General features: G+C 36.0%; 1 protein-coding gene across 4 annotated transcripts in view; it reads left to right on the top strand.

Moving 5' to 3' along the window:
• The window catches only part of PTPRK (protein tyrosine phosphatase receptor type K), a gene marked incomplete at both ends in the record, with an annotated part of 572,810 nt that extends 559,293 nt beyond the window's left edge, over positions 1-13,517 (top strand). For all 4 annotated transcript variants that reach the window (XM_080700525.1, XM_080700524.1, XM_080700523.1 and 1 more), the window contains 9 exons: positions 2,266-2,420; positions 4,559-4,694; positions 4,943-5,092; positions 5,980-6,153; positions 7,899-8,030; positions 8,174-8,299; positions 11,304-11,467; positions 12,007-12,142; positions 13,464-13,517. In XM_080700525.1, the coding sequence (XP_080556651.1) occupies positions 2,266-2,420; positions 4,559-4,694; positions 4,943-5,092; positions 5,980-6,153; positions 7,899-8,030; positions 8,174-8,299; positions 11,304-11,467; positions 12,007-12,142; positions 13,464-13,517 (1,227 nt within the window). The remainder of the gene's footprint in view (positions 1-2,265; positions 2,421-4,558; positions 4,695-4,942; positions 5,093-5,979; positions 6,154-7,898; positions 8,031-8,173; positions 8,300-11,303; positions 11,468-12,006; positions 12,143-13,463) is intronic.
• Positions 13,518-13,842: the final 325 nt, after the last annotated feature.

The raw sequence follows: 13,842 nt of genomic DNA, 5'->3' as shown, positions 1-13,842 counted from the left end.
TGTAATTTATAGGAAGGAAAATTTATTTGCTCATGGTTTTGGGGTTCAGTCCATGTGAGGCCTAGGACTGCAGATCTCAGGGCATGATGGCAGGAAGCAGAAAGCAAGTGAGAACACATCAGCTATGCTCTTCACATCATGGAGGCTAGAAGCCAAAGAGCAAGCCAGGGATGGAGGAACCGTATACATAATCCGCAAGACCATACCTCCAGGGATCCATTTTCTCCAGCCACACCCTACAGGCCTGGGCCATCACCCAGATAAAGCCATTACAATAGGTTTATCCACACCTGGAATTAAAACCTTCATGACTAGGTGATCTCAACCTTGAATATTAATAAATGAGCTCTTTGGGCATATTTCATATCTAACTATAACAACACGTAAAGTAGTGGGAAACTAAACACCATTAGTATATTCTAATAAACTAATGTGAATACTATTATCTCCATTATCATTGGGAAAGTGATAAAATCATACTTTCGTATTCAACATTTTTGGAAATTGCAACAAATTAAGTAAGATAGCAAAAGGAATAAATGAACAATTAGAAAAGATAAACTTATTGTAAAATAAAAGGATTTTATATCAAGAAAACTAGAGATAACACTTTAAATAATGAAACTAACAAGCGTTTATTTAAATGACTGACTCAGAATAAAATTTCATAATTCAGTCCTTTATATTAGCAATGAAGAGAAATAGACATTAAAATTATTTTACAATCATAAAAGTTATGATATATCTTTGAATATGCTTAAGATACGGTCCTAATTATAAAAACCATAAAAGTGTATTGCAGGATGTAAAATGAGATGTGAATGAGTGGAGACATGCTTGATATTCACATTATTATACAGAGTTCGTGCACACCTAACTGGAACATCTTTGGACTTTTATTTTTAACATTTTTTTCTTATTTTGAACTAAAAACAGGATGGGGAGTATAGGGAGAAAATTTCCTGTAATTACTCAGGAAATTTTAACTTAAAATTGATAGGGGAGCGTCTACCTTTAGATGGGAAACTCACTAAAAACAAAAAGTGTTGTACATGTACCAGAAGGAGAAAGGGAACAAGGCCCATACACTCACTCTGCTGAACGGGTTAATGTAAAGAAGGTAAAATAATTGTCAAAATCCAAATCTTGAAATAATTTTTGATCTTCCTTCCTAGAGTTGACTTAGAAAGTAGCAAAGAAGGGGATTTTTTTATGTGCATGATTTCTTGATGATGTCTAGCATATGAGTAATAATTACCTGGTAAGGCCTGTTTTGTGTAGCATTTTGCGCCAGGAATTGAAACTACAAAGAATTATAAAACTCAGAACACCTGGCTTCCAAGGTTTTATTTTATATCAACCAATATTTCCCTTATCCATTTTGTTTATTTATTTCAACATAATGTTTTTATCTTTTCTTATTGAACAAGAGAGATTGGCATCTTCACCTATGGCTCCTAATAGTTAGAACTACATATACCACAGTGAGAGCATTTTTCCTTTGGCTACAAATGTAAATTCCTTAAAATAAATGTTACAATAGTTCATTTACACTCTCCAAGCTGTGCTACCCCATTCCCCAGACTTCTCTGAATAGAAGGAAGGAGAAGCCTTGTGATGTACATTTTTAGGGTTCTTTTAAATGAACCCCACAGGATTGGCGCACAGTGGGTGCTTTGCTGCTTTCACTTGATATTTTTGTGACTATAATACTTCAAGTGCTGAATTATTTCACAGAGCTACGGGAAAAAAATAGTTTACCCAACAAACAGTTTAGCTGTCTGTATATTTTTACAAACCAATCTAGAGTACCACAGTTCTGGAAAATCCCTCCATGCTATGCTTCCAAACCATTTTCAACATGGCTAAGCAGGGCATTAAAATCTTTTTGTGAGGTGAGGAGCTGGCAAGTTGCTTTTATGCTCCACTTGAGAATGCGGTGCTTTAGGTCAGTAGGGCAGCATTTAGGCTTTTCCATTTCTTCCTTCTCCCCTCATAATTTTATGTGTTGTCATTCCCAGTAAGAAGCAAGCTGTCACGGTAATAAAATTTGTCCAGACTTATAGAAATGAGCAAAAACTTGTAATTTTCTGATGATAAAGGTAGGTGGCTAGGCTATGTTAGGCCAGCATCTCTTCTTAGAAAAGATACCAAATTTGATAAAATTTTAATTAGTATCACTGTCAATCAAGTCTTATTCCCATCATCATGTTCCCTGCCTTTAGTTGGGTCCTTTTGAAAACACTACTTTTCATCTTTGCACAGAGGGGATACAATGAAATCCGTGAAGTTAAACAGTTCCATTTCACGGGCTGGCCTGACCATGGAGTGCCATACCACGCTACTGGGCTTCTTTCCTTTATTCGGAGAGTCAAATTATCCAACCCTCCCAGCGCAGGCCCCATCGTCGTGCACTGTAGGTGAGTCGTGATCCACGCGCTGTTGAATGTATGCGTCAGCTGTTTGAGTATCTAGACAAGGCTTTTAGCACAAGAACTAACGTGTGCTTACAGAGTTCCAGCTTGTGTGTATTACAGAAAATATAAAACAGCAATAAAAGAAAAGTTAACTTTAAGTAGGATATAAAATTGCATCTTAAGAAATATATACATGCATCGTAAAGTGGGTAGTGCCACCCACAATTAAAAGTGTGGAAACTGCCTTTTAGTGGCAACATCTGTGTTTTGGGGTTTTGATTCTTTATCACGTTTGCAAATCCCATATTGTCTGGAATGGTAGGTTAAAAAAGAGATTTCTTGCCAATCTAGTAAATTCCCACTAGAATCCCAGCTTTTAAAACTAAATTTGAGATATACAGAGTCAGTAAATGGCCTAAATTGCAAGAATTTGTGCCGCAAAACAGCTATTTAAAAATTTTTTTCAAAACACCGTCCATCAGAGGACCTTGAGAACGGCATCAGTGAAATTCAGCAAATACATGCCAAAAACCATGAGCATTATATCCAGACTTCTTCTGATTAGAAACCTCTCTTAAAACAAGCATTCTGAGACACTAAAAGCAAATTACATGGCCTCATTTTGAGATGTGACCAGAAAAATAAGTACTGAATCTGAAAAGCTTTTCCAAATGCAGCACACCATTCTCAAATACTATCTTCTCCAAGCTACATAATAGGTTGTAGTGAAGCTTTTTTTTTTTTTTATTCTTTCTGAAAATGTAACCTATTCAAGATTTAAATGGTCTTGTATAAAAGGGGAAAAAACAACAGAGAATGAAACAAAGGCAAGGTATTCCATAAGGATCAGATACTATGTACCCTGGGAAGGACAATCTTCATTTCAAGCCTTCTCAAGAAATCTGATGTACTCTTCTATTACTTTCCTGTCTCAAACCCTGGGAACAGTGATTGAGAAGATGGTAGGGGTAAAAAGGAAATAGAGCTACAATTTATCTTTTTGCTTAAATTTCTAAAAGAACAGTGTGCTTAAGAGAAGTGACCAAATCTAGATAACAAAGAAATAATGTTACTAGCCCATCTAAGCATTTAGGAAATGAGATGGAAGGGTTTTCAATACAGGGTTCTTTTTTATTTATCATAGAGAGTGACCTTTTTGAGAATCTCTTGCTTCGGTCCTGCTCCAGGATTCCCAGATACTCAAAACCCACATGCTATTTTCCACTTAGTCTGGGACATCTCTGGATTTATAGAAAGGAAAAAGCTGACTACAAAGTGAATCTTCTCTCCTTCTTTCCTCCCCAAAAATTCTTTATCTGTTTTTCTTCATTGACTGTCTTAAACAGAATTGAAGAAACATTCGCAGAAGATTAAAATAATCAAACTAGATTACGATTTTGCTTTTTAGCTCAATACAAGAAGATAGTGGCTTTCATTTTGACCTGTCTAGACTCTTTCTATACCTTACAATTAATTTTTATATTCCCTTCAAATTTTCATTGTAGCATTCTTTCTCTGGTTGGGATCTTCCTCCTCAATAGCTATTATTCTCTTTCCCACCCAGCCCCATCAGCATTTTCTATAAATTGTGACCCCTCAGATTTACAATATAATGGCTTTGTAATTTTTTTTCTTTAATGTTCTCTTGCCTTGATGTTTACATGAGTGTCCTCACAACAGTAAGCCACCATTTTTACATTGTTGTAAAGGACCTACAACCAGAAGGGTATGAAAGAATTTCAATTTGGAATTAAATTTTATAGTATGAATATACCAGTTGGAGTTTGAAATTATGTGGATTAAATTTATATGAAATGAAGACTGTGCTAGAGATAGAACTTAAAACACACACACACGCACATGCACGCATACACACACGCACACGCACGCACACACGCACGCATGCACACTCAGTTTGAAAGTCATTTGAAATTCTTGTTCCGATCTCAGTTTCTACCAAAGCAGATACTTCACATGAAGTTATTTATGCATTAATAAGTCTCTAAACAGCATGTACTAAGCATCTCACACTTCATTAAATCAATTTGATTTCACCTATCTGAAAGTGGAAAATACCTTTATTTAAGTTTACAAAGACAAACGTGCTCCTAACTATTCTTTCAATTAAATGTTTCTCACAGTGCTGGTGCTGGACGAACTGGCTGTTACATTGTGATTGACATCATGCTGGACATGGCAGAAAGAGAGGGTGTTGTGGACATCTATAACTGTGTCAAAGCCTTAAGATCTCGTCGTATTAATATGGTCCAGACAGAGGTATACTGATTTAACTCTAGTAAACGTGGCTTTTTTGTTTGTTTGTTTGGTTGGTTGGTTGGTTGGTTGGTTGGTTACTTTTTTTTTAATCTTCCAACATTTTTTAAACAAAATACTACATATTTTTCAAAATGTTTAGTATTTTAATTAATAGTTCAGCAAAGAGAAAATTCTCTCTGTCTCATCTACCTTCAACAGAAAAGTTTTATTAAAATAGAATGAAATCTTCTTGTGCTTTCTTTTGATAGGAACAGTACATTTTTATTCATGATGCCATTTTAGAAGCCTGCTTATGTGGAGAAACTGCCATACCTGTCTGTGAATTTAAAGCTGCATATTTTGATATGATTAGAATAGACTCCCAGACCAACTCTTCACATCTCAAAGATGAATTTCAGGTATGGACTGTTTCGAAGGCCTCTTTTACAACTTATTCAGTCTCTTCCGGATGTTAATCGTTCTTCTGAGAAAGGTCTTTCAAGTCAAATATATAACCTTTGACCCTATTTCAAGAATAATATAAAACCTGTCTCTTTCATTATACATAGTATGTAGTCATTTTGTATTAATAAGTTCATATCTGCTATATCCTGAAGGGCAAATAAGTTCATACTCAAGGAAGAATAAGGGGGAAAGATATTATAAAAGTCAAATTTAGTGATGTTTTGTGTATATTTATGACGTTTTTTCCCCATGTAGCTTTATGGAAATTGACCTTCTATGCCACTCACAAAACAGAGATCAAGCACATTAAAAATAATAGCTGATGTTTGTACTAAACAGTGACTTTAATGTAGCCCCTAACGTTTTCACTGCCCTTAAAACATCCCTGAAAGTAGTGAGGAACAGAGGCAAAATGAGCTCTAAAAATGAATACTTTGATTCTGGGTCCAGTGCTCTTCCCGAAACTCCACCATAGATCTCCAAATACACCTTGCCAAAATGAGCTTACAAATAATACATCTCCAGACTTTGAAGGATCATCATCATCATGGACCACCCTATTTTCTCTGGTTAGGCAGTGTACTTTGCAGATAGCTATGTTATTTAGCTTCCCTTTTCCTTTTAAGAAGAGGCACATGGAACAGTCTGTGTCCTGTTTCTTTGTCACTTTCCAGGCTTCATTAGCTTTAACAAAAAAATCTATTGGTCTGTCATAATGGCAACTGCTATTGCCTTGTACAAATCCTTCACTTTCTACTTGATTTCCTAAATACTTGATGGATCTGTGTAATGTCATTAAATGGGTTACTGTCTTTTAACCTGGGTTCCCTTTTCTCTTCAGACTCTTAATTCAGTCACCCCTCGACTACAAGCTGAAGACTGCAGTATAGCCTGCCTGCCAAGGAACCATGACAAGAACCGTTTCATGGACATGCTGCCACCTGACAGATGTCTGCCTTTCTTAATTACAATTGATGGGGAGAGCAGTAACTACATCAATGCAGCTCTTATGGATGTAAGAGACTGCCTTCTTTGTTAGTGTAAAGTGCCACGAAAATCTACATAACTGAACACTGGCTAATTTTCTTATCTAGAAATTTGAAATAGCTTAAAAGGAAAATTGCAAACTCTCATTGAAATATAGTATTTTTTGGAGAATGATTTTAGGTTACCCTATAGAAATCCTTAGTAACTGTAGATTTTGAAGCTTTACTGTAGATATGGAGATCTGTTTATATAGGAAATACTACACATTAATTTTTCATCATCATTACTTCCTAAAAGAAAATCATGCCTTATCTGTTTTGAATATCAATAGGAATAATTTTTTAAAATCACAGAATACCATATTCCTTCAAAGGTATTAATTGGGGAAATTTTAATCGATGACATTTAATATAATATTCTAGTAATTTATAGCTAATTTGTTTTATCCGCTTTTAATTAATACAGACTATAAATAACTAGAGTAGGTACTCTGGCATATTACCAGTTTGTTAGTAACTTGTAAATAGAAGAACATGGAAAGAGAGAGTTTTAAATTATGTATTTATCCACCTTACTTTGGTTACTACAGGAAGAAGCAAGGGGCCTATGAAGGTTCAGGATAATTTTAAATAGTTTATCACCTTTATTTCTAACCTTTACCCTTTCAACTATGAAAACATAGCAAGGAAAAATGAGAAGTCAGGATTTATTCTTTCCTGACTCTTAGTGAGACTTTCTACATCATTGCTCCTGTTTGTGTTTTCAAAACGCCTTTCTTTGAACTGGAAGTCTCATATGGAGTAGAGCCTTTACAAAGCCCACATTCTAAATCTAAGACCAGTCGTAGTCACTTTGCTCCTTTTTGTGCTACAGGGCAGAATAATCTAAAGGCAAAAACAAATTAAAAAATCCTTGGGCTGTTCAAAGTCTTTCCATTGGTTTAAATATTTACACAGAATATTTCTGTTTTAGTGTAGACATGAGTCTGCAGAATAACAGACTGTCCAGTCCAGGTAAACATTGACTTTACTATTCTGTCTGAGAAAAGATAATGGATTATGTCCTAATCAAGAGCCACTGGGTAGAACAAATGTCACCGCATTCTTATGTGGACCAGGCACAGCATTAGAGCTAGCTATTTGGCTTTTGAGGATTTAAAATGATTAAAACAATCATTATGACCATTGATATACATTAGAAATGCCCAGTAAACCATGGAAATGTGATTTCTATTACAGAATGTGCTGACAATATTCATAATAAAAAAGCACAAGAGTTTGAGGTACCTGTGGTTTTTCCTATTTGGAAAGGAGGAAGGTCAGTTTTATTTACACACACACACACACACACACACACACACACACACACACTCTGATAGACCAGTGTACTGGAGGTTTTGTGCTTACTCTGCATTCTGTCTTCTTGAGACTCATTTCCTTTGGGAACCTGAAACAGCCCAACAAATACCTGATAGAGGATCTTAACCTGAAGAAGTTCTTTCATTTCATTTGTCTTTGTCCTGTATTTACTTCTCTCAGTGAAGTAAAAAATCAATTCTTGGATAACTTTGGAGCCTTCCAAGTCTTCCTACCACGTGAATTATTACTAGTTTTAGTACCTTCCAGTGGTCCTCATGGTTTAGGAAGCACTTTGGATTCATCATTGTGTGTAGCTGCTCCTCTTACTGCTCCTACATTAAAATGTGTTGCATCTGTACAACTGATCCTGCATTTTCAGTTCTCATATGTCTATGCCTACCTTGTTTCTTTTCAGAGCTACAGACAACCAGCAGCTTTCATAGTCACTCAATACCCGCTGCCAAATACTGTGAAAGACTTCTGGAGATTAGTGTATGATTACGGCTGCACCTCCATTGTGATGCTTAATGAAGTTGACTTGTCCCAGGTTAATGGCCAGGGGTTGTTTCTGTGTATTTATATTCAACTTAATAACTTAATAAGTAAAAATAAAATACTATTTTAGACCTTATGGAGCCCTAATTAGAAAAGGTAATACTCTTTTTTCCTTTCCACATCTCAATACCCTAGGGCTGCCCTCAGTACTGGCCAGAAGAAGGGGTACTGAGATACGGCCCTATCCAAGTGGAATGTATGTCTTGTTCAATGGATTGTGATGTCATCAACCGGATTTTTAGGATATGCAATCTAACAAGAGTAAGTCTTTGTTACCTCATTCAGTAGAGCTGGTTCAGAGCAAGTAGATCATGATCGTGAGGGGAGATCATTCCCATTATGATCCCAATCCCTACAATAGGAATAGAGTAATTAATATGTGTCATATAGCCTATTCCTGAGCTGGTAAGTATCATATACCTTAGTACAAAGACAAAAATGCATTCTAAATACAATAAGAAATGCTAAAAAGCTAAATTTTTTGGTTGGTTACTTGACTAGCACATTCCATCTGGAAATCTAGATTCAGGTGTAGTGGCTTAATCAAGTTTGATATTCCGGGCCTGTCACCTTAGCATATGTGGACTTACGTGACGGATGACTGCATGTCTTATTACTATTGACATCCAGCCCAGAAGAGGCATGCAATCAAAAAATGAGAGCACAATAATGGTGATGACAGAGAAGCTTCACCCCAGGAGGAAGGGATATGTCAGGTCATTGTATGAGAGTCCCATGCCACTATTCCAAGTCCATGCACAAGACAGAAATCCAGGACTAAAGAAGATAAATCGCAGCCATCACTGGTGCTCCTCTGACCCACAGTCTCATCTTTCTAAATGTCCCCATGTCTGGCTCTGAGCAGATATGAAAGGGGAGAATCTGTGTTGCTACTGTTGTGCCTTTTCCACTGGCTAAGGAGCAGCTGAATCCCTCAGCAATCTTTCCCTGACCATTTAGGTGCTTTCCACTAAATGGCAAATTTGATGGTCTGTTCTTAAAAAATAAAAAAATAAGCAAAAGCTGGTTAGATTCTGTAACCAGATAACAAGCAGAATTTAAAAAGGAAACATTAAGTGACCTCCATGGAATTGTGCTTTTCTTAAAGGGAGATAATGCTTTGTTTTTTAAAGCACCAATCTCTCTCTCTCTCTCTCTCTCTCTCTCTCTCTCTCTCTCTCTCCCTCTCTCTCTCTCTCTCTCACTTTCCATATATATATATATATATATATATATATGTATATATATATACATATATATATATACATATATATTATTTTAAGTGTGTGATTAGGATTGTCATGTTTCAGTGTTCTTCATATAAAAATGACTGTGTGTGTGCCTTGTTAATTAGTGTGTATGTATATAACTATGAGCAAGGGATAAAAATCATATCCAATTCTATTGCTCTTTTCTGTGGAGAAAAAAAAGATAACTTCAATCATGTCATAATATTCATGCATAGCTTAGATGTTAATTTAAATGGAATCTCATTATGTCTGCACATCTGTTATATTACAGTTCTAGTAATATTTTAGCTGAGAAACTGTAGCTGCTGAACTAAGAAAGTAAAACTCATCTGTGAATTGAGCTGTTTATATGAAAATTATTCTAGGAACCAGACCTGAAGTGTGTGTTACATTATTTTTACCATGTATATTTGTTTTTATTTATCTCCCTCTATATTTGATTTTGTAGTACTTATTAGCACATGATTTTTTTCTCTTCCTAGTCTTGTTATTAGTATTGTTCAATTTATCAAACTTTTAGTATGCATAAACAATAAGTTGGGTGGTGCAAAAGGTAGGGTCTGTGTCCTGTCAGAAGATGCATGAGGCTTTGCCCTCAGGAATTTTGCATATGATGCTTTATGATAATGCTTACTCAGTACATTGCATAATCTTCCTCATATTTTTTCACTGATACGTATTTTATTTTATAATGTCACTGGTTAAAGGCCTGTTCAAAAATAATATAAAATAATTACCAAAAAGGTAATGTAAATGATGTTTACACTTCATTGGACAATAATTTATTTATCTGAACTGAGGTTTCAGTTGCTTATAGCAATAACTGTTAATACCACTGGTTGCTGATAACAGTAAAGGAGAATTAAAGGTTTCACTCTTGTACCTTGGATCAAAATTTTCAAAGATGGATAATTTTCACCAATATTCTTTTGCTTAGTTAACCTAAAACAATGATCATCCTTCACCACAGAACCTTATATTTTTTACTCAGGGTCCGAGGCCTTGACTTTCTCAACAGTACAGCTATTTGGACAATAGCATGCAATATTGTTGTGATACAAATCTTTAAATATATAAATATTTAAAGACAAGCATTATCAAGGAAGACAAGCATTAAACTACTAATTGTATAATCTTTTATGTACTAATATTATATACATATGGTAAAGGAAGAACACAAAACAAAGAATGTTTAGCTGGATGATCAGCCAAAGTTGAGTGATCAGAGACTTCTCTGAGATAGTGGTATTTTAAGCCCAGACTTGAAAAATCAGTAGGTGTTTTGGGGGTGAAGTAAGCAACTATCTTTCTCTGTACAACATAGAGAGCTTTCCTAGGACACACAAGTTTCATTATTAAAACAGAAGAAGTTGGTCAGTCCACCTGGGATTGAGAAGGGTAAAAAAGCAGGACATTTTTGAGGCAAAATTCCCAAAGTGCAAAATGACCTGGTAGATTAAAGAAAGCCCATGTGTCTAGAGTTTAAATACTATGTTAGAAAAAAAGGAAGTCTGCAGGAGGAAGTAGAGCCAGATTATGTAAGGATTCTTTAAGTCATAGCAAAGATTTGGATTTTTTGGTAAGATCTTTTGGAAGCCATTAAAGCAGAGAATGGCAAGATCATTTTTGTATTTTTAAATAATTATGAGGCATAGTAAAATGGATTGGAGGGAAATCAAAATGTATTAGTAGAGAGCAACTGGAAGGTAATTATAACTTGTGATTTGCATTTGTCATAAAGAGGAGATGAATTTGAAAGTTCATTAGGAAGTATAATCACGGGAATTGGTAACTGGATTTGGAATGTGAGGTGTGAACAGGTAAAAGCATAATCCCTGTTTCCTGCTGGTGTGACTTGGCATGTCTCCACATGGACATACTAAAAACTTATATCAACTAGACTCAATCTCATGTGAATTTCTCTTACACTGTAAACTGCTTGCACCTTTTACTTTTTAGCATAAGTTCCAATCTCAGCTTATTCACATAAAAAAAAAATACTTTTTCCTTTGCAGCCCCAGGAGGGTTACCTGATGGTTCAGCAGTTTCAATACCTAGGCTGGGCTTCTCATCGGGAAGTGCCTGGCTCCAAGCGATCGTTTTTGAAACTGATACTGCAGGTAGAAAAATGGCAGGAGGAATGCGAGGAAGGAGAAGGCCGGACTATCATCCACTGCTTGTGAGTACAGCAATGTAGCCCAGCCTATTTAAACTCTTTCCAAGTATGATCGCACATACGTGAGAGGCTGAGACAAATGGACTGCAAGCTCAGTGCTAGCCTCAGCAACTTAGTGACATTGTCAGCAACTTAGTGAGACCCTGCCTTCAAAATAAAAAAAGTGTCGGAGGTGTAGCTCAGAGGTAGAACACCTCCAGTGTTCAATCGTTAGCACCACACACTAAATACATAAATAAATAAATACATAAATAAATAAATAAATAAATAAGTAAGCAAACAGACTTTTTTGAACACTATTCCAAACAACAACTTCTTTGGTTTATAGAATTTACAGCTACATCATATTCTCAAGGTCTCTAGGTAGTAGCAGTCTTTGCCTGTAGCCTATTTTTAAGTGTAATCTATAGGTTAACCTCATCATCAAGTACTCTCTGCCCTCTACATAGTAAAAGACAAATGTTTTCTTTTCTCAATCATATCTGATGGTGAGATGTGTGGTCCCCAAACCTATTAACTACCTTTGCTTCCTTTGCTTTCAGAAACGGTGGTGGGAGAAGTGGCATGTTCTGTGCAATTGGCATCGTTGTTGAAATGGTTAAACGGCAAAATGTGGTGGATGTTTTCCATGCAGTAAAGACACTAAGGAACAGCAAGCCAAACATGGTGGAAGCCCCGGTAAGTCACAGAGTCATATCCTTAGACAGAGCTCAGAGATAAGTTAGTCGTATATCTACCTACTGACTCGACCTCACATGCACCTAGGTGGTCAGATCTGAAAATGAATTGTCGTGGGGACTTTCCTGCCTAATTGATAGATTGCTGAGTGTCCCCTTCTACCCACATAAAGTCATCACATATCACGTAAAGTACTAATGATGATGGAAATTATTTTTACTCAATTTGGGAAATGCAAAGGACTGTTTTTCACAATAGAGCCACTAAATAATTGTTATAATCAACTTTTGTAAATTGTTGTGTAAGAATATATCCTGCTCTTTTTACTTATTTGTTTACTTCTTAAAGCAAATTGACTTAAATGATAAGATATATACCTGAGGTTTTACCTATAGGTTAACGTAGTACCTTAGACACACAGTGTTTTTAAAGAGCAACTGGATTTTCTTTTAGTCACTATCCACAATTTCTCATTTTCTGATCAAGTTATAAACTATTAAACTACCATCATCAACAGTTTTCTGCTCTTGCCAACTATAGAGTACAATTTTTATGTTACACAGGTATCTCTCGGCTCAAGAACCCAGAATACAGCTTACAAAATAAGAGCAAATAGGTAGACAAGTGCAAAACTTCATATAAGTGAAGCTATATGCAGGGTATGAAAGATAGTTATTTCTCTCTAATACATATATGTGGGTTACACATACGTACATGATGGAACTGGGTTAGGAGCAGCTGTGTAGCATATGCTCACAGAAAAGTAAACTAGAAAAACCAAGGTATCATTGTTCTTGCCCTGCATTTACCAAGATGATCAGATAACTAAATGAGCACTTCACTCCGCCCAGAAAGTCTCTCCACCACTTCCTGTTCCTGGATTATTCTCACAGGCCATGCATTGCTTCCTGACACAAAATCTGAAGACTTAAGTTTCTGCTGTTTCACTTTTACAAGGGATAGCCATCTTTCCCCCTTTCTCGAGTCCTCTGGAAATCCCTCTACTCTACCTTGGACAGGATGATGTTGGTTTTGTGTAGGGTGCTGGTGACTGAGTTGGAAAAAGAAGGTGAATTTGAGGGACTTTTGACGTAGAATGCTCAGATTTTACAAAATGAATGGGTAGTAGGTATGCCCTTAAATTCCCTTTGCTTTGAAATTTTGCAAATTATATAAAAAAAACTCTGCCTCCCTTATATATATAAGTATTCACAATGGTTGAATAATCTAAACCAGGGATAGAGTATTCATTTGGTAGCTATTATTTGCTATGAGCCCTTTTCTCAACTTTTCTCTTCCCTTTTGTTTTAACGGTTTTTAGGAGCAGTACCGTTTCTGCTATGATGTGGCTTTGGAGTACCTGGAAACATCTTAGTGGGATGAGACTCTTTACCCAAACCCGTTGAGCCAGCAACTGTTGTACCTGTCACACCTGTGCAGAAAGATTTTAATGTGGGGGGTGGGAAGCTTTTACATTTGAGAGGTCAAAGTATTTTTCTTATGAAGTTGTGTATCTTAATAAAAAGGACTTGATTAGTTTCTATTACTGTATTAAAGCGTCAACATTTAGTGCCACACAAATTATATTTACTAAAAAACAGACTCAAAAGAGAACTTATCAATCAGTGTTTGTACAGTGAATGTGCTGCCTTTCCTCTTGGTGTCAGTAGATCAGCCACCACACTTTGCATGAGTCCATA

Source organism: Muscardinus avellanarius, assembly GCF_963383645.1.
Source record: "Muscardinus avellanarius genome assembly, chromosome: 8".
In the NCBI taxonomy this organism is placed as follows: Eukaryota; Metazoa; Chordata; class Mammalia; order Rodentia; family Gliridae; genus Muscardinus; species Muscardinus avellanarius.
Note: the sequence above shows the minus strand (reverse complement) of the source record. Positions and strands in the feature narration are given on the sequence as shown.